Genomic DNA, 19,880 nt, shown 5'->3' with positions numbered 1-19,880 from the left:
CATTCCCACTCACATTCATACGTATAGACAATTGAGTGTCACCAATTAACCTAACATGCGTGTTTGTACCCCGCTTTGGGAACCGAGGCATTCAAGTTTTCCAGGCAGGTGCTGTTGCTGCTGCTCTTGCATTCATTTGTATGTTCCTCCCTGTGCAGCTGATGCTATCAACAATGCAGCAGGATTCGGCTTCAATGGATACAACAAAGACGGCTCCCCACGGTGGGACCTGATTTCCAACCTCAGAATTCTGGACATTGAGGTGAAATTGATTAATAGTCACCATTATTATTATTATTATTATTGCTATTAAAGACACATTGTTCTCTGTTGATATTGCTTTGAAATGGTTGTCTAACCAGATGTATTTTGGTGGGGGGGGGTTCAGTTTGCCACCAGTTTCAAGTTGTTCCTAGACAACTGGAACATCCAGACATCCCTTTGGCTCAAAAGGTAAATGCAAACTGAATGGAATATTGTTCTATCCTTGAAGACATAAATGCATAAATTCATAATTAGACCAAACCTGCATGTGCTTTTTCCTCCTTGCTTTCTCCAGGGTGTGTTATGAGCGTTGTCCCATCAACCCCACCGCCGCCACCTTCCTACTGTCAGCCATGTGGCATGGCGTATACCCTGGCTACTACCTGACCTTCCTCACTGGCATTGGCATGACCATGGCAGCACGTTCAGTAAGTTCCTGGCCCCTTGAATTACCTGCTCGAACCAATAACATTTAATACAAGAGCAGTTTCAGACATGTTATTACCTGTTCCAAAGGCAGTATTCCTTCAAACAGTGGCCGCCACTTCAATAGAATGACTATATGCTGCACCTCAAATATAGTGCCATTAGGTTACATTACCATGAAACAAGACACGGCATCTGTAAAGCTTTGGGTAGAGGGAGGAGTGAGAAAGTGCTACTGCAGCAGAGACCTACCCTTCCATGAGTGACAGTGGCTATGATACAATAATGAATAAAATATATTTTATTATGTATCATTTATGTGTGAAGGGAAGATCATAGTATGTTTGTTTGCTATCTGCATACTTTAAAAACTACACAAAGAAGAAACATTTAATATTGTGTGACAACTCAGACAGCAAATTTATTTTTTATTTAATTATTGAAATACGAATGTGCATAGTGCAACGCACTGCCACATTCAGGCCAGATGTTTACCTAATGAAGTGGGAAGTGTTATAAATAATGCGGTGCTCTGGTTGTTCCAGGAAGTGTTCCATTTATTTGCTTTTTCCATTTTCCCAAGTGCCGCCCCACAGCTACTTAGCAAACAAGCAACACACCACAAATTCTTATTACACAAATGCAAAAGCTGTAAAGTGTGTGTCCTTTCCTTTTTGTAAGTTTTGCAGTTGAATTTAGTTGTCATTGATACAATCACCACTTGTTTATCGTGGTTAATTGGTTCCCGACCTGACCGTGATAAGCAAAAATTCATCAAATGAGGGTTATTTATTTATAAATAGGATATTTTCATGGTTAGACTACAGGTATATAAAACCGATTTACCACCTTCTAAATACAGTTTTAAACCTCTAGAGCCATCTAGACTTGATATAACACCCCTACATTACATCATACCACAGTACATACACCTCTGTTAACAAAGAAAGTACACATAATAATACAAAATAAGACATAAGTATAGACTAACTCCTGTTAGCATTGGGAGAGTTCCTTGTTTCTTTGTTTTACTACCAGTACTTCCTGCGGTGGCTTTTGTCTCATCAGTGTAAAATTGTTGAAACCAGTGTAGAATACTACACACCATAACGTGTGAATTTGGTTGTAAAAGTATACTAATATTAATTATGCACAAGCAAATGTATTAGCAATTGATGTGATACTTGATTGATGTTATATATTAAATAAACTCCTTGTCATGACTAACTGGAGTCTTGTCCAACTGTGAATTGTAACATGATATATTCCAATGTAACTCATACGCATGTTCAAAATCAAAGTAAAGTATGTTTCAATGACATTCTGTTTGTTTTTGCTTCCAGGTAAGACACAACATCAGACCTCACTTCCTGGTCTCTGACTCATATAAGCGTATCTATGATGTCATCACGTGGGCATGGACTCAAGTTGCCATCAGTTACACAGTGGTGCCATTTGTCCTACTCGCTGTGGGACCCTCACTCAAATTCTACAGGTACTTGTATTAAATAAATGCATAGCCAGTGCTGATTACTGCTTTTATTACAGTAATTAGTAGAGCAAGTTGTGCGTCCGCTTCTACTAGGGAATTACTGTATAATATCATCCACGAGGATGAAGTTACTGCACACATGGCAGCGATACGAACGCTGTTTCCTCCTCGTCAGGCCGCTTCAGTTAACAAGACAGCTTAATGGGCAGGCAGGATTGATGAGGAGAAAGTAAAAAGCCCTAAAATGGCTGAGCCACTGCCATAATATGCATGCCCAGTATTATGTCACTCAAAAGGAAGGCGTTAAGAAAACATCACTCACGTGTACCATCAAGAACATCCAGCCATCTAGTATTTTCTATAGCGCTTATCTTCACAGGGCACATATAGACAAACGACCATTCACACTCATATTCATACCTTTTTTTTCATCTTAAAACACCTTCATGCTCACTTCTATTGTGGAGTTGCATCATCACCTCTTAGTGCCTGTCATGCAAAAAAACCCAAAACAACATATAAATACCTCTTTGGGATGAGTACTCGGGTTCTTCTGTAGCGAATGAGTTAATTAAATTGGCACATATAATTTCAATGATCATAAGGAACCCTTTTATTAATAATTTATTTCATGACCGATTTTTTTTATGATTTAACATTAGTTTAATGGCATTTTACTTCACCATCTTCCAATGCACTGAAGAGTACAGTATCTTGAAAAACAACATTGAATGCAGCGAGAAATACAGTTAGTATAGGTGCAGATTCTGGAAGATCTAGAAAGGTTTATATACGGGTTATTGTGTGTAGCTGCTTTATAGGAGTCCACAACTCAATGCAAAGGGACGGAAATTAGCCTACTGGTCCCCTTTGTCTTTAAAATATCTTTCTAAAAACAGGTCCTGACTTCCTGCTGTTGTACTTCCTTTTTGCAGATCCTGGTACTTCTGCTTACACCTTCTGTGTCTGCTGGTGGTACTAGCCCTGCCGGTGAAGTCTCGACGCCGCAGGATGGAAGGTCAGCAGGAGAGCCCGCGGCAGGTGGACGGCAGCGCCTCCAACCACTGCAGCCAGAAAGACAAAACCACATGAGGCTCAGGAGAAGCAGCACTAGTGAGACGAACTGGAGACCACTGAGAGCTGGAGAGCGTGGAGAGTCTGTTTGTCGGACCAGGAACCAAATATTGGGCGTGCTCGGACAGAAACCGACAATACTTCCAGTAGCAAAGGAGCACCAGAGCGATAGTGGTTACATTACATTTTACTAGCGGAAAAACGGAGATAAACTGAATTCCAAGCTGCCTTAAACCCTCTATGTACGTGGCAGGTGCGACAACAACAGCTACCGCTTGTACAAAGTGTATGTGGAGGGTTTTTGTCATTGTCTGGAAACCTTTATCATCAGCTGCCAACTTTCAAACAGGCCTTAGGATCCTCAAAATATTGATGGGAGTTCACATCACATAATAATAATAATAACAACAACAATAATAATCATAATAAGTGTTTTGTATTTAGATGTTTGTGACGACACTATTCTCAGAGATGAATTGATTGGTTGAATTGATAGAAAAGTCCCAAAGAGGAAACCGGATCTCGTCTTGTCTCCAGTGGTGGAAAACGTCTCGCCCAATTGTTTTTTTTTTCTGCTGCTTTTGACCAACTTATCAGCGTCAGATATCTGTGTGTTTCAAAGGGAGATGATTCAATGATTCATTCTGTTGCGGCTTTGCGTAGTCTTCTCAAGTTTTTTTTTTTTTTTTTCATTTTGGGTGGCTCCATGGATGTTATTTTTATTTTTATTTTGATTCTCCTACTTTTCAGCCTCGCCCCGAAACAATAACTATCAGGCATTTCACGTCTTGTACAGTGATCTAATCACATTATGTCACCTGAACTTAAATAGTCCTTATTTAATAACCATAGTAGCCGTAATTACCCCACTGAACGGGAAATAAAATGTTCCCAATTGGTGCACATAGAGGCCACAAGTGAGTGCAATTTGCCTTCATTTTATTATTGTGCAAATTTTGTTTGACTTGATAATATTGTACAAAAAAAATAACATGTAAGAGGAGGCGGGCTGTTGTGGTAACTTATTTTTTACGTTAAGGTGCATTTACTGTATGGTGTATAAGACACTGGCTTCTTTGTTTTTGTTCACTTCAAGCCTTTGAGAAACATCGACCTGTTTATTCTAACACACACACCCCCAGTGACGCTATCCTGCACCCCACATGTTGGGTTTAGCAGGCGACACACTGTTGCTACAATATTTTGACATATCCTTTAAGTGAATGGGACGTTCAAGGTTCATGTGTTTGGTGCATTTGTAAAATAACAAAGCACCCAATTTGACAAGTTATGGAGTTTTTTTTGTTTGTTTTCCTTTTGAGATGGTCTAACATTTGCATATTCCTGCCATAACTGTGTGTGTGTATGTGGTTCGTACGTCATGTCAATGTGGTCAACTATATTTGTAGCTCTGTAAAGGTGAGCACCTTTAAGATAAAGAAAGGGATGTCATTCTTTCTGGAACATTTAAGAACATGATTGCACTGCATGGCCACCAAAACCAGCAGATCAATGCAAACTGCTTCATATGTCCAAAGTGCCAAATCATTGAATGGCGCATTTTTTTGTTTTTTTTTTGTGAGTGTGCATGTGCGCCTGCCTGTGAGTGTGTGTGTGTGTGTGTGTGTGTGGATGAGTGGGCGACTGTGTGCTTGTGTAACATAATGGTTATTTTTGTGTCAGAAGGAAATTTATTGAAAGATTTGTATGACAGTTCATTAAAATTCTGATTTATGTGGCAAAAAATAAAGAGGTTATTTTTAAACACCAACACTGATGTTTGAAAATCCACTTGCAAAGTTAATTGTGATTGTTGAGATAAGTTGCTTTGAAATTCCAAAGAGGAGCACACAATCTGTGTGCTATGTGTCTATGGTCTTGGTTGACTTCCAAGTTGTGCATAATAAATATCCAAGCAGTGTTTTAAAGTAACATTTTAACGCAGTCATACAAGTATACACATACGTAATCCGTGTACGATTACACAAAAATGTAAAGTAAAACTACTCACCCGTTGAAGACACCTAATAGAAAAGTAATGTAGAGAGAGCAGGGATGTGTTATAGAGCAATATGGTCACCCTCATTGTCTTTTAAAGATACTAACCTTGGTTATCATACACCCCCAATTTTGCCATAATTTTGCCTGTACAGCAATGCCTCTATCCTACTGCTGAGCCTTGCAACAAAAAAAGTGTACTAGTGTACAAACACAGCACCTGAGGGCGTAGCTATATTGTGTTACGTCATTATGACATCATATAACCACGCCTTCATGTACTGTGTAATTTATTTTAAATTAATTAAAAACAATTAAATATATTTCATTCATTGTACAACATAAAAATACAGATAAGTTTACGTTTTCCAAGTAATAAAACATGTATATATGTCAATATTTATTTATTTTATCGGCACTCCTGTGGGTACAGGCCTTACCTCCCACGTACACGTCATTCGGTTAAAAAAATAAAAAAAAGACTTTACAAATGGAAACACCACAACATTATGAAACATAACTGAATGTTCCGGACGTTTTCAGAGCATCACAGCACAGGTAGGACTACTCCGGTATCTGTTTGTGTGGCTTATTTTCCCTTGTAAAAGTGGACAAATTATTTGTACTTGTTGCTGTGCTAGCCACTCCGGGGCTCATGCTAACATGCTAGCTCCTGTAAATTCAGCTCGCTACAGTTGTTGTTGTAACTTCCGGTTGACTGTCACTAAAACTACACATTTAGTCTTCCAGAACATAGGAAAGCAGGATAATAACAACAATATCAGTAGTTATCTCGCTAACCTGTCACATTGTGACCATGTGATGGGAAGAAATGACATCCAGATGTGTGCATTTACACACCAAGTGCCAACACTACGGTACACAAACCGTTTTAAAGCAAGAAATTCAATTTTACGTTCACTTCTATTACATGCATTGCGATTTTTTAGCTTTTGTGACTTTTGCAGTCTGCTCATTAAAAGTGAATGTTGCTCCAACTAGATTGAATCGATAGGATAGCGCAGAATATTACACTTTAAACTGCACACGATATAGTTTATGCCTGACAAACATGTTTTGTTTAAATTAATGGAACTGGATCCCCCTCAGCAGGTTAACGTCTACATGACATGTGATGCAGAGCTGAGCTGGTTAAATTTAGAGATGCTATCCGGTGTTGGTTCTTCAAACTTCAAAACTGCCTACTATTGCATGTCCTCACATTACACCCAGTGATGAGCAGATATACTGCTTTTCTTGTTTAACATTCACACTGGGCCATATATGAACCTTAAACACATCCTGCAAATTGATCAGCGTATGTAACAATTTTCAAAAGTCTTTAAAAACACGAAAGTAAGAAGTATCACTGGTATTGCAACTGTAGCCTTGGAGACAATATATTGGAGGTGTCCAAACTATTTTGGACACTAGTTTTTTATTAGCTCCTGGTATTTTGCAAAAATAAAATGTATAATTCAACCAAAATTACCCCAAGAGGTCACAAAAGACCCCACAACAACATTCAAATAACTCCGGGTCTCATTTTCCCCAGTTAAGGTCAGTGTTCGTGATTCCACCATAAGAAAGACATGGCAGAATTCCAAAACCAAAACTAAAAGAACATTAAGGCTCATTTTATTTTTTCCAGTATACATCTTACAAGATCTTTGGGAAAATACTCTATGGTCTGATGAGACAAAAGTATAACTTTTTGGAAAGTGTGTCCCATTACATTGGGCGTAAAAGTAACACAGCATTTCATCGTACAGTAAAACATAATAGTGGTAGTGTGATGGCCTGGGACGGTTATGCTGCTTCAGGACCTGGAAGACTTGAAGACTTGCTGTGATGAAACAAACAAGCAAAAAAAAAAATCAAGAAGGGCGGGGCACTTTTTTCACACTGCATGGTATGCATAATGCAATAATAAAAAATAATACGACAAAGAAATAACAGTACAGCATACACTGTAGTGTAGTATTTAATTTCAAATCAGGTTTAAAATTTGTATTAATTATTAATTTAAAATTACATTTTTGTTGTTTTACCTGGGGAGAGAATTGCTGAATATTACCAGTTTTTAAAGTGTCATTTTTTATGCACACACACTAAAATAAAATAACTAAAACTATGCAATATGCTGTACAGAAAACATCAATCATATGGTTATGTTTAGACATTATAGCCAAATTAATGTAACAATCTTGCTTTTGAAAAATAAGTAATAATTGATTGACTTTCATGTCATTACCCCTAAAATAGAAATGACACAAATAATGGCCTTCCCCTTTCATCTGAATCCAGCAGTGAATGTATTGTTGCCATTGTGTGTAGAGGCGATGGGTGTAGACCAACCCCCTCATATAATATTCAGAAAAAAAGGTGGGGGATGCCGAGCTTGATCCTGGCAGTGTTTGTAGATGCTGTGTGTGTGAGAGAGTGAGCAAGCAAAACGCAAAAAAAAAAAAAAAACGCAAAACTGAGCTTTCACCTTCACCGAGGTAAGGTAGATTTTCCTTTATTTTTTGTGTGTTCTTTTTTTTAATAATAATTTGTGACTGACTCTCATACTAGATTTATTCACTGCTCAGGTTTTTGGTTTCATGATGTGTTGATTTCTTTTCGCTTTGTGAATTGTGCCTGATCGATGTTACGGATATTTGGATTGGTTCTTTAAGGACGTATCATGTCCATGTTGTGATGAAAGACAAGGAGGGCGTGTCAACAGGCCCCTGTTGCCTTCACTGTCAACAAAGGATTTTTTTTCACCCTCTTGATATTGTTTAATATGGGGAAACAGGTGACCATTGTTGGTAGAATTGGAATAAAAAGGCAGTAAAGAGTGCACTGATTATTCATTCACTTTGTATTTGACTGCTTTGGCTCTTTGTACGGTGCGTCCAACAATCATGTGACATTGTAGCCTGTATTGACCCGAGCATGAGCTGCTTGCATGGCTTCAAGATTATGTTGAAATACTAAGCTGCGTGTTTGCTAACGTTTTAGTGAGGGAAACTCACTTCTGAGGCGCCTTGCAGGAAGACAAAGCAGATGCTTAATTTTAGTGGCGGGAAGCAGGCCTCGGCTGTGATGGAAGAGCCCAACTCTGATGAATTATTAACATGATTCTTATTGATCGGCTCAATCCCTACTACAAAGAGGCGGCCATGTTTGATGGGTTTTCCTTTGTCCTGTGAAAATAATAGAAGTGGTCAGAAGACTTAATTATTGCTCCAGGGTGATCTTGTGGTGTTGTAGTTGCACAAGTGAAATTATTTGTGCATGCTGCTGTTACAAACTGTATGTAGTTCACAAAAAGAGTCTGTGACTTCAATTATGGATAATCTTCAAAGCGAACCATGTCTGTTTGTTTTCTCCAAGCATTTTTAGAGCAATATTACACATATTATCCTTATTTTTCTTGTTTAAAGTCATGTCAAATGTTTTGCGATATATACAAAAGAGGTTAGTTACACTTCCTCCTTGCCAATAAATGCCATGTCATAATTAATCCACTTGTGGGATGAATAAAGATCGGTGAACGTTTTTACCACAGCATACATCGCCTGTGCAGCCCACATGGCATCAGTTAAGTAGAAGTTTACAATGGTGATAAGTAATGTAATAGTAATGTAATAGTAATAGTAATGTAGTGTAATGCAGCACATTCTGCAGTAAAAGTCACTAGAAAAACTCAAGGATTAGAAATTTGATGTGTTAAGTCCCAACACGGCTGACAAGTGGTTAGCCTGCAGGCCACACAGCTCGGAGACCCGAGTTTGATTCCACCCCTAGCCATCTCTGTGTGGAGTTTGCATGTTCTCCTTGTGCATGTGTGGGTTTTCTCCTTGTACTTCGGTTTCCTCCCACATTCCAAAACATGCTAGGTTAATTGGCGAATCCAAATTGTCCATAGGTATGAATGTGAGTGTAAACGGTTGTTTGTCTATATGTGCCCTGTGATTGGCTGCTTGCGCGAAGTCAGCCGGAATAGGCTCCAGCATGGCAGCAACCCTTGTGAGGGTAAGCGGTAGAAAATGAATGAAAGTCCCAAAGTTCAAAGCAATTGTCTCTGTTACAAAGTTGGCCTGAATATAAGACCGTATTTTGTCCCATATTTTGTAAAAAGTAAAAAAAAAAATAAATATATATATATATATAATATATGTTTTACATTAATCTATAGATGTAGGTATGTGATATATATTATAGACCCCAAGCCAAGTCACTTATAGACCCATTCAAATAAAGGCAAGTACCACAGTCAGTCATGCATGTTATTATCTAACAGCTATTATTATTTATATGTTGACAAAACTGGAATGAAGTATTCTTCCCACGATTCAATCCACGGGTCATCTCGAGACCTCGCTTCAGAGGATTAAAATGTCTCACCTGCTTCATCCCACTTCTTGACTGAGACTCCGTGAACTGTGCCTTAATTTCAGTTGTTTCAGTTGATGTTTTCAGCATGAACAGGCACACGTGAGCTGAGCATAACCAATTTACACTAATGCTACAGTGGAACTTAAGTGCCTCTTGAACCCAGCAAATATACCAAAGGCTCTCTTGGTTTATCCATGTTTATGTTGCAACATTCAAAGTAAGCTACTTTTTCACAATGCATTTCATTTGAATTAGTAACTCTGTGCAGTTGAGTCTGCACAGTACTTATTTACTAGCCAGCCTCAGTCCGCCTTGACCGATACCTTTACCTTCTGCAAACACTAATCATCTTACCTCTCCCGCCCCAGCGGTGTACAGGTGTTCACTACTCAGCCATGGATACCACCACCTCCCTGAAGATGACCTCCATGGCCGTCCAGAGCCTATTCAGCTACGTGGAGGAGGAGAACCTGGCTGCAATCAAAGCTCATTTGGACAAGTTCAGAGATGTGGACAGCAGAAGTGATGTAAGTAACAATAACTGTGGGAAGAGTGTTGTCAAAACAGATACAGATCATATACAGGGTTCTGCCGTATGTGGTACAAGGAAACCTGTTGGGTTGTTGACATTTTCTTTTGTCGTTTGGCATGAACTGAATTGATCCCTGGGGGAAATTGGTGTGGTGTCAGAAGAGGGATCACACCAAATCTTTAACTAAATACTGCCAAGATAGTGCTTGACCTTGGATAACTGTAGTTTGGTGCAATGTATTTTTCTTAAATGCCAAATACTGATGCCACTTTGCTAATATCCTGATGTTTTTCTCTCTCTTCTGATTTCAGAATGGACAGACTCCACTTATGGTGGCTGCAGAGCAGGGCAATCTAGAGATAGTCCAGGAGCTCATCAAAAGAGGAGCAAATGTCAACTATGATGATGTTGTAAGCTTACAGAAGTACCCTCATTTCTGTATTCACTCCTATGAATCAACAGTGCTTTGGCATGCTGTAGATTGTGTTAGCCAAACAGAATGCATCATAGATTTCAGAAGGTGGGCTGTATGCCACTGTTATTATGTAGACACATTGTATCTTGTTATTACACATGACGCATTCCAGTTATTTTTGTTGCTCATGTCTCTTATGTTTGACCCTTTCCCACCTTCCACTCAGTACGGTCATTTGGTAGGTTACCTCAGATATCTCGGACTGACACTCTTTCAGCAGGACAATGGAAAATAATGGAGAGTTTTATAGTAACATTATTTGCATTTGCACACAGGACTGTTGGACCGCTCTAATCTCAGCCTCTAAGGAGGGTCATATCCAGGTAGTGAGGGAACTGCTGGATAACGACGCCAACAAGGAACACCGAGACATGGTGAGAATGATAACGATAATTATGAAAATATATCATTCATGTCTTGATTTAATTACCATTAATGTGACGCCATGAGTAAGGTTGAAGTGGAAGATCCATTAGCCAGAAAATATGATTAATACTACTACTACTACTAGTAGATGGCTTCTTTCTTGTAGTAATCCTATTATCTTTTTATGTTATCCCAATGGGGCAGTAATATGATTTGCCTCTGGAACACAGACAGTGTAATGGTAGTGTCTGTGTTTAGGTGGACTGATTGCGATCACTGTAAGGTTGTAAGACATACTATTTCCAACTGGCATATTTCACTTGTTGCTGATTTTGGTGTGACTCAAGGGAAAACACATAGTTTGAGTCATTGCCCTGTGAGGTTTGTCTGAGCTGCACAACACAAATCACAACGGGTATATACAAAAAAAAACAACAACCCTGTAATAGTGTTCCCTCGGTACAATGCGTCTCACACCAGCTGTAAATAGTGCATTGTCTTGCCACACAACACTACAAAGGTTGCCTCAGTTGTATTGTGGAGGGTTTGAACTATCTATCTACTCAGCTTTCCTTACTTTTTGTATGTTTTTTGTATGTTTTGTATAATTAGGGAGGCTGGACTGCTCTCATGTGGGCCGCCTATAAAGGTCGCACAGATGTGGCACAGCTGCTCCTGGATAAAGGAGCAAACCCTAACATCACCGGCCAGGTACTCGTGCTTTGATACTGTACTTAACAATAGCTATGGCATCACCGCTATGGTTTTTCCCCAACAGTATAGCGTCTACCCCATCATTTGGGCGGCGGGTCGAGGTCATGCTGAGATCGTCCATCTACTGCTGCAGCACGGAGCAAAGGTCAACTGCTCAGACAAGGTAGCAAACCACTGACATACTTAAAAAAATGAAAAAATTGCAGACACCTTCTCATGTTAGTGGAAGAGAAAGTGTCCCCATACTTTTGATTGGCATTGTATATCTGAGAATACAGAAAACAGCATTCTTTCATGACCTACAAATCTGTGTTCCCTTTTCTTTTAACAATAATTACTCTTTGGTTTCATCCCTCTCATATTTCATTGTGTTTTTTTCCCCAGTATGGCACTACTTCGCTGATCTGGGCTGCCAGGAAAGGTCACTATGACAGTGTGATGCACCTTCTCGCCAATGGAGCCGATGTGGACCAGGAAGGAGCTGTAAGTAGATTGTAGCTATCCTATGATCCTGTGCATCAGTGTCATATGACCGAGACACTATATCATATAGTCCACAGGTGTGATTAACTCATTCAATCCCAGCCATTTTTCAAAACACATGCCTATCAGTACTGGACATTTTTGATGATTGACTGATTTTTGAAAGCACACAGATCATTGTGTTCTATGACTATATTAACATGATGCCTACCAAAAGAGAGTCACATCTTTCATCAGATCAAAAAGTTTGTCTCTACCTTTTTCTGTTCTTTAGTAATCAGCAGTAGAACATAGGAAAAATATACCAATTAATTGTGTTCAATCTTTCAATTTGAGATATGTTAAGATAAAAAGGTTTATATTTTAAGTGTACAGCAGTAGGGAGTGCATATCTTCAGTTCAAATGACTGAAGGGGTACGCAACTGTAAAAGGTTTGGGAACCCTTTCTTGTGTCGCTAAATAATAACACCCAACATATTCGTTCAATCAATGAGCATAATACACTGCTTTTCTACAACAACTACAAGCAAACAACAGTAGTTTTGAGCTCTGTTAACAAGCGTGTTTTCCCTGACGTTTTCCAGAACTCCATGACAGCTTTGATTGTGGCAGTGAAAGGCGGCTACACCGAAGTTGTCAAGGAGCTGCTGAAGAGGAACCCAAATGTCAACATGACAGACAAGGACGGCAACACCGCCCTGGCCATCGCCGCCAAGGAGGGTCACACAGAGATTGTCCAGGACTTGCTGGATGCTGGCACTTATGTTAACATCCCAGACAGGGTGAGGCCCTGTTTGACACTAATGTTTTTCCAAAGAGATCCACATGGGAAAACAAATACAATTTCCTTCTTGCTGTTTCTTCCCTCCAGACTGGGGAGACCATGCTGATTGGAGCAGTGAGAGGAGGCCATGTAGAGATAGTTCGAGCGCTGCTGAACAAATACGCAGATATTGATGTCAGGGGCCAGGTAGGAGTTCTTTTCCCACTGTCATTGTTGATCAAGCAAGCAGGAGTCCTGTTTGGGTTCACAGTTTTCCTGCAACTCAATACTGTTTACTTTGCTCAGGTGTTAGAACTCAAGTGTACTTAAATTCACAGCACAGAGTTCATGCAAATATTTTGCCTTTGAAAACAGACAGCAGAACCATTTGAGGTGTGTTATTGAATGCAGTGGAAACCCAGTCCATTGTTAGTTTCCTCTGATTTGAAGTTACAGTATTTCACAACAAATTGAAAATAGTAAAAATGTCACATTTCGACATGCATGATAAAACAAAAACAAAATAAAAATAGTTATCTGGGGGTGACAAGTGAAAAGGGTAGATTGCTCATGGCAAGTGGCTTATTTTTTACACAAAGGTGGCATAAATCGCTGAGGTGGTGACTCCGGGAGAGGCAGATAGTGTATCACTGGAGCCGACTGTGCATTGACTGCTGTGAGGCAGGGCAGACCCCTCGACAGGACCCTCAGAACAATACGTGTGTTCACTTAGTCTATTGAACAGAAGTCTCAAAATCAGTCCGTCAATTTGTCGGAAGTTGCTTTTCGGAAAATAAGGCACCAAGACAAGCAAATGACAGAATCCATCTCTCGAAGGACAATCAAGGACAGGAGCAATACAATGGTCACAGATAATAATTCAGCACAGGTGTTTTTCAATTTTTCATAGAAATACCAAATAGATTAATATTTCCCTTCTACATCAGGATGGTAAGACCGCGCTCTACTGGGCGGTGGAGAAAGGTAACGCCACCATGGTGAGAGACATCCTGCAGTGTAACCCTGACACTGAGAGCTGCACCAAGGTATGACATTCCACAGCCACATAGCATGTACTTACTCTTCACTGTTTCCCAGTACTTTTTTGTAGTTTGTATCTTGTTATTTTAGGAGGGTGAAACACCGCTTATCAAAGCCACCAAAATGAGAAACATTGAGATAGTAGAGCTGCTGTTGGACAAAGGAGCCAAGGTGTCAGCTGTGGACAAGGTAAGAACTCTTACCTCTTGACGCATTACTTACCTTCATGTTGAAGTCAACCTTCATCCTTGGCCTCCATGTTACCCAAACAGAAAGGCGACACACCCCTCCACATCGCCATCAGGGGGAGGAGCCGAAAGCTGGCTGAACTGCTGCTGAGAAACCCCAAAGATGGCCGCCTGCTTTACCGCCCAAACAAGGCTGGAGAGACGCCATACAACATTGATTGCACCCACCAGAAAAGCATCCTGACTCAGATATTTGGCGCCAGTACGACTACGTTCTTGTCATTCCACATTAATGAGACGTAAACTGAAATATTTATCATCTGAACTGTTTTCTCTTTCAGAGCATCTGTCCCCCACTGAGTCAGACGGGGACATGTTGGGTTATGACCTGTATAGCAGCGCTCTTGCCGACATTCTCAGCGAGCCTACCATGCAGCCACCCATCTGTGTTGGTCTTTACGCGCAGTGGGGCAGCGGAAAGTCTTTCCTTCTTAAAAAACTGGAGGGTGTGTATTCCCACAGTTTCAGAAGGTTGAAAAAGTTGAATGATCTGATGGGGTGTCTCCATCCTCTCCCCTCAGATGAAATGAAGACATTTGCAGGCCAGCAGATTGAGCCCCTGTTCCAGTTCTCCTGGCTTGTGGTTTTCCTTACCCTCCTACTGTGTGGCTCAGTGGCCGTCATCCTGGGCTTTACTGTGGATCACAAGCTGGCCATTGCCGTTTCGCTCAGCTTACTTGCCTTGCTTTACATCTTCTTTGGTAAAAAGCTATTATCATGATTGAAAAATTTATTTTCAAGATGCATTAATCTGTGATGCTCGCTAGAGGGCGCCATGACACAACTAAAAAGTAAACATGCTGCTGTTGCTGATGATTTTTCCCTCAAAACAGCTTTTTCAGATGCAAGAAGAAAGCCCTAATGCTAAATCAAAACCTCCATACAACTAGTTTTATATATCTGAATGTTACAAGTGTGACAGTTTTTAACCAGTTCTAGTCCAAACCTTTGCTCTTTTGTCTGTGCTCCAGTTTTGGTGTACTTTGGAAGCAGACGTGAGAGAGAGAGCTGGAACTGGGCATGGGTCATCAGCACCCGCCTGGCACGCCAAATCGGTTACCTGGAGCTCCTGCTGAAACTGATGTTTGTCAATCCCCCCGAACTGCCTGAGCAAACCACCCGAGCACTGCCAGTCAGGTGACTGATACACAAACTGCACCAAAATGATTTTAGTTGTGAGTTTTTTGCGTTTATTAAAAGAGTGTGTTTCTTCTCTTATTTGTGCTAGGTTCTTGTTCACGGATTACAATCGCTTGTCCAGTGTTGGCGGAGAGACATCCATGGCCGAGATGATTGCCACACTGTCAGATGCTTGTGAAAGGGAGTTTGGCTTCATGGCTACCAGGCTGTTCAGGGTTTTCAAGAATGATGAGATCCAAGGTGACTTAAATGTCCAGCAATCACTTACAAGTCACAGATTGTTACAACATCCTGGATAGATAGATAGATAGATAGATAGATAGACTCCCTTGTCCCTCCTTGTTAAATAGCTAAAAGTCAATTATGGCTTGACAGAACTGAACTTACTCCCACACTGCATTATTAAGTGGTTAAGCATGTTTTTAATGAAGTTAAGCTGGCTATGTCACATTATGCATGTCCTCCCACCCAACAACAGGTAAAAAATGGAAGAAGACCTGCTGCATGCCCTCCTTTGTGCTGTTTGCCTTGACGCTCTGTTGCCTCATTGCGGGCCTCGCTCTGCTGGCAATATTTAAGGTGGGTTAAAAGGATTAAAATGATTATTAAATCGCCAGAATGTTTATGGTAATGGTAATGGTTTTATTTCATTTGTATAAGCATCTGATTACAATTGAATGCATCACATAATCAGTTCACAGTTCCACATGTCCAAAAGGAGTAGGAAGAAGCAAAGCTTATTAAATCCTACCCCTCTATCTGGTACTTTTACAAGAAGTAACTGTTACATTTGTTCACTTCTTGCCTTTCTAATATAATAAAAAAAAAAAATCATTTTATTTAATTATTTTTGTTATGTACCGAAGTACGTGGTGATATGACCATATAATGACAATGACAATGGGTATAGATATATGGACACAGAATATGTTGCCTCAAGGATCTAATGACTTGTCTATCATAAATTGTTCAGGTGGACCCCGGCAACCTGACAGTGAATGCAGTGCTGATAGCCATGGCCAGTGTGGTGGGCTTGGCCTTGCTCCTCAACTGTAAGACCTGGTGGCAGGTGGGTGATTCCGTCCTCAACTCCCAGAGGAAACGCCTGCACAGGGCTGCCAACAACCTGCACCAGCTCAAGAGTGAAGGGTTTATGAAGGTACAATTCCTCGTCAACTTTATGTCACGGTTGTAAGGTTGCTTTTGTGTGTAAAATGTCTTAGCCACATGTTACCCGAAAGACCCAGTGATGTGGTTGTGGTTTCCTTGGTAGATAGCGTACATTTGTCCTTGTCACGTCAGGTTTTGAAGCATGAAGTGGAGCTAATGTCAAAGATGGCCAAGACCATTGATGGTTTCACCCAGAACCAGACACGGATGGCTGTCATTATAGATGGGCTGGATGCCTGTGAACAGGACAAAGTGCTTCAGATGCTGGACACGGTATGTCACTCAAGAATATTTGTTCACATGAGCCCAACTTTTCATGCCTTTGAGCGCACACATGCTCACTCCGGAGGTGTACAGCAACCCTGTTGTTCCCAGCTACTCAAGCTTTCTTGCCTACTGAGAGCAGCTGGCCTCTAATAAAATTACCCCACCTTTATCCAAATGTTATTATTTTGTGAAGCTGTCCGAAAGTAGATTGCAACCTCCTGTGAGCTAATGCAATCTTCTCATCTGTGGTAGTGTTTGAAGTAAATGTGTGTATTATGAAATCCATGTGATATTGTGGATAGCTGCTGCTGGGTTGGAGGTTCATCCTCATGCATGGAGCATGTGAGGCTAAACGGTTCACATCCCATGATGCTTGGGCAATGTCCTTTATTTAGCACTGTGGAAATTCCTAATAACTTTGTGCTGCAGTGCAGACACAAGATGGATGATGTATCACAGCGTCACAGCGTTAGCGTGCTGTTGATGAGATTTACTTCCCCTTTCAAAGCAGGATAGATGGACCCAAAACTCTTTATCAGGGTTAAAATCAAATTTAACAAACACATGTGTAAGAAAATATGAAGTTGTTGGACAAATCAATCATTGAAGTAGAAAGTATTATATCAAAGTTTCATTTGATGTTGTTTATTTGCAGAAAACACTTACACATATAAAAATACATTACATACATGAAGCTACATAAAATAAGTAGATTGCATTCCTTGATCGAGTGTGGTGAATGTATATGTACGTATATATATAATGTATACAGACCTGATCAAAATCTTAAGCTAGAATATGCAGTTTGCTCATTTGCACCTTAATGAGGTTTTAAGTAGAGCTAATATATGCAAAAGCATGAAGGGGGTCTGAGACAAATTTCCCCCAAAAGTGCAGTTCCCCTTTAAAGTACACACAGAAGTAAATAAAGCTACTATGCTGACCACTCACGATACATCTCAACTCAAATCTATTTGTCAGCCGCAGCTGTTAATCCTATAGATGATGGATGTCTTTATGTCTTATTTGACACTGGTCATGGTCCCTTTCTTCTACTAGGTCCGTGTTCTATTCTCCAAAGGCCCCTTCATCTCCATCTTTGCTAGCGACCCCCATATCATCATCAAAGCCATCAACCAAAACCTCAATAGCGTGCTGAGAGACTCCAACATCAACGGCCATGACTACATGAGAAACATTGTCCACCTGCCTGTATTCCTCAACAGCCGGGGTCTCAGCACGGCCAAAAAGCTCTGCATGGCAGCTCCCACCAACGGTGACAGCTTCGCTGCTGAAGGTACGGCCAACTGCATCTTGATATGACGATTTTTGTTGGCAAACTCATCTTGTTCGTTCTTTATTTTGCCCCAGGATGGACTGATGATGGCGACAAGAAGATGTCTCAAAATAGCTTGGCTCCAGACCAGGCCAAGTTCGGCAGCAAGAACGCTCTCAACCGCAGGGTAACAGTACAAGCCGTTGAATTGATCTGTCCTACTGTCATACTGTCCAAAGTCAAGTGACATTTTCACATCTATAACTATCATCCAAAAATGCAGAAGCAGATTACTGCTTGTGCTGCAGGTGAGCGTCTACACTTCAGGGCCAGACACAGCTCCCTTTCTGTTATTCCTCTTTTATTATTATTACTATTATTATGATTGTTAGTGTATTATTGTATTGAGCAGCCAAGAAAGGGATGTATGTACAACATTCAGTGTCGCAATACTGCTGTCACAATATTGCTGTCAGTGGCGGAATCAGTACAAAAAACAAAAATGACAGAGAAAAGTCAAATGCCATTGTGAGTTAGTTTTTTTAGATTTACTGATGTGAAGTCTTTTGTGAGGTGACCGCGACCCAAGTGTGGGTAATCGGCATAGAAAAAGGATGGATGGAGGGATGTATGTATGGTAGGATGAAGCTTATTTGTGAAACTACAAGGTTAAATTGGGCAGTTAATTTACATACATACAAATGAATATAATATAATTGATTAGGTAATAACATAAATAACATATTTGTTGATTTCACATTAATTCTGCTCACATTCCATTGTGGCTTTATAGTGAACTGTGCTGTACATCCATGTAGCCTGCCTGCAAATGATTTCTCATTTCCGCCACCTCCTGAAGAGGATGCTCAGTGCACGCGTGGTGTTGGCAGGCAGCATGGAGGCCAGTGGACAGTAGGAGACATGCTGATATGGAGAGAGTGGGAGAGCGCGGGGTGCTGGGTGTGCAGCCAAGGTTTCTGGTGTAATTGATGTAATGGCTGTTTATCCTTCCTGCTGCGTCGTCACCATCTAATGACAAGGCCGAGCAGCAGTGGGTCCCTGTGACAAAACACTGGCAACCGGGTCTGCTGGCAGGAGGCTAAGCGACTCCGCTGCTGTTGCTGATGCCTTCCTGCCCCCTTGCGAGACCTTTGTGCTAACCCTCTACTTCCTCCCCGCCTCCACTTTCTTGTTTACCTCACATTTGTTGGGCCTGTTTTTTTTATATCTGGCACCCTCAAATGCTGGTGCTTGCTATTTAATTCCAGGAGCATCCTGACATCCATTCTTTTGGCAGGGCAGGCTCTTTTTGTTTTCTGCTGAAATAAGAGCTCTAGGGAAATTAAAGAATGACTCGTGTCATGACCCACCGTCAAGTTATAATTGATCATCCAACTCGGTATCATTGCGATGAAAGAAAGAAACGAAAGAACACCTCGGAGCGGAGTTATGATGCATACAAACAAAAACTAAATATATTAGCGCATGAGTGGGACAGCACTTAGGTCACAGAGAATAGTCATCTTTCATGCATCAATGCAGTATCCATCTGATAACATACTGTAGCTTGTTAGCTCTATGTCAGAAAGTGCAGCAAGCATGGAGTTGCGATCTGAACAAAGAAAAGTTGCACAAGACTTATTTTATCCAGATTTATATAAATCTAATAAATATAAAATAAATATATCCAGATGCGAATGAAAAGGTTGAAAAATGCACCTCCGTTTTATTTTTTTTCTACTAGCACGGTCCAATTTCTAA

The 19,880-nt window shown here is 40.5% G+C and overlaps 2 protein-coding genes across 10 annotated transcripts in view; both read left to right on the top strand.

Annotated features, from left to right (window-relative positions):
- The window catches only part of mboat2a (membrane bound O-acyltransferase domain containing 2a), a 41,492-nt gene extending 36,451 nt beyond the window's left edge, over window positions 1-5,041 (top strand). For all 4 annotated transcript variants that reach the window (XM_058090400.1, XM_058090401.1, XM_058090399.1 and 1 more), the window contains 5 exons: window positions 159-262; window positions 389-453; window positions 560-692; window positions 2,034-2,185; window positions 3,118-5,041. In XM_058090400.1, coding sequence (XP_057946383.1) covers window positions 159-262; window positions 389-453; window positions 560-692; window positions 2,034-2,185; window positions 3,118-3,274 — 611 coding nt within the window. In that variant the 3' untranslated portion in view covers window positions 3,275-5,041. The remainder of the gene's footprint in view (window positions 1-158; window positions 263-388; window positions 454-559; window positions 693-2,033; window positions 2,186-3,117) is intronic.
- A 607-nt stretch (window positions 5,042-5,648) lies between these two features.
- The window catches only part of kidins220a (kinase D-interacting substrate 220a), a 45,124-nt gene continuing 30,892 nt past the window's right edge, over window positions 5,649-19,880 (top strand). For 5 of the 6 annotated variants that reach the window (XM_058090393.1, XM_058090390.1, XM_058090395.1 and 2 more), the window contains exons 1-21: window positions 5,649-5,812; window positions 10,012-10,170; window positions 10,487-10,585; window positions 10,926-11,024; window positions 11,629-11,727; window positions 11,795-11,893; window positions 12,115-12,213; window positions 12,799-12,996; window positions 13,086-13,184; window positions 13,925-14,023; window positions 14,109-14,207; window positions 14,291-14,468; window positions 14,548-14,712; window positions 14,788-14,967; window positions 15,238-15,403; window positions 15,495-15,646; window positions 15,885-15,985; window positions 16,380-16,565; window positions 16,709-16,849; window positions 17,903-18,140; window positions 18,215-18,306. In XM_058090393.1, the coding sequence (XP_057946376.1) occupies window positions 10,039-10,170; window positions 10,487-10,585; window positions 10,926-11,024; window positions 11,629-11,727; window positions 11,795-11,893; window positions 12,115-12,213; window positions 12,799-12,996; window positions 13,086-13,184; window positions 13,925-14,023; window positions 14,109-14,207; window positions 14,291-14,468; window positions 14,548-14,712; window positions 14,788-14,967; window positions 15,238-15,403; window positions 15,495-15,646; window positions 15,885-15,985; window positions 16,380-16,565; window positions 16,709-16,849; window positions 17,903-18,140; window positions 18,215-18,306 (2,721 nt within the window). In that variant the 5' untranslated portion in view covers window positions 5,649-5,812; window positions 10,012-10,038. Of the gene's footprint in view, window positions 5,813-7,565; window positions 7,759-10,011; window positions 10,171-10,486; window positions 10,586-10,925; window positions 11,025-11,628; window positions 11,728-11,794; window positions 11,894-12,114; window positions 12,214-12,798; window positions 12,997-13,085; window positions 13,185-13,924; window positions 14,024-14,108; window positions 14,208-14,290; window positions 14,469-14,547; window positions 14,713-14,787; window positions 14,968-15,237; window positions 15,404-15,494; window positions 15,647-15,884; window positions 15,986-16,379; window positions 16,566-16,708; window positions 16,850-17,902; window positions 18,141-18,214; window positions 18,307-19,880 lie in introns of those variants that run through there. The other variant, XM_058090391.1, reaches the window with a different exon arrangement.

This window comes from Doryrhamphus excisus, chromosome 13 (assembly GCF_030265055.1).
Source record: "Doryrhamphus excisus isolate RoL2022-K1 chromosome 13, RoL_Dexc_1.0, whole genome shotgun sequence".
In the NCBI taxonomy this organism is placed as follows: Eukaryota; Metazoa; Chordata; class Actinopteri; order Syngnathiformes; family Syngnathidae; genus Doryrhamphus; species Doryrhamphus excisus.
This window is presented reverse-complemented; position numbering and strand designations above follow the sequence as displayed.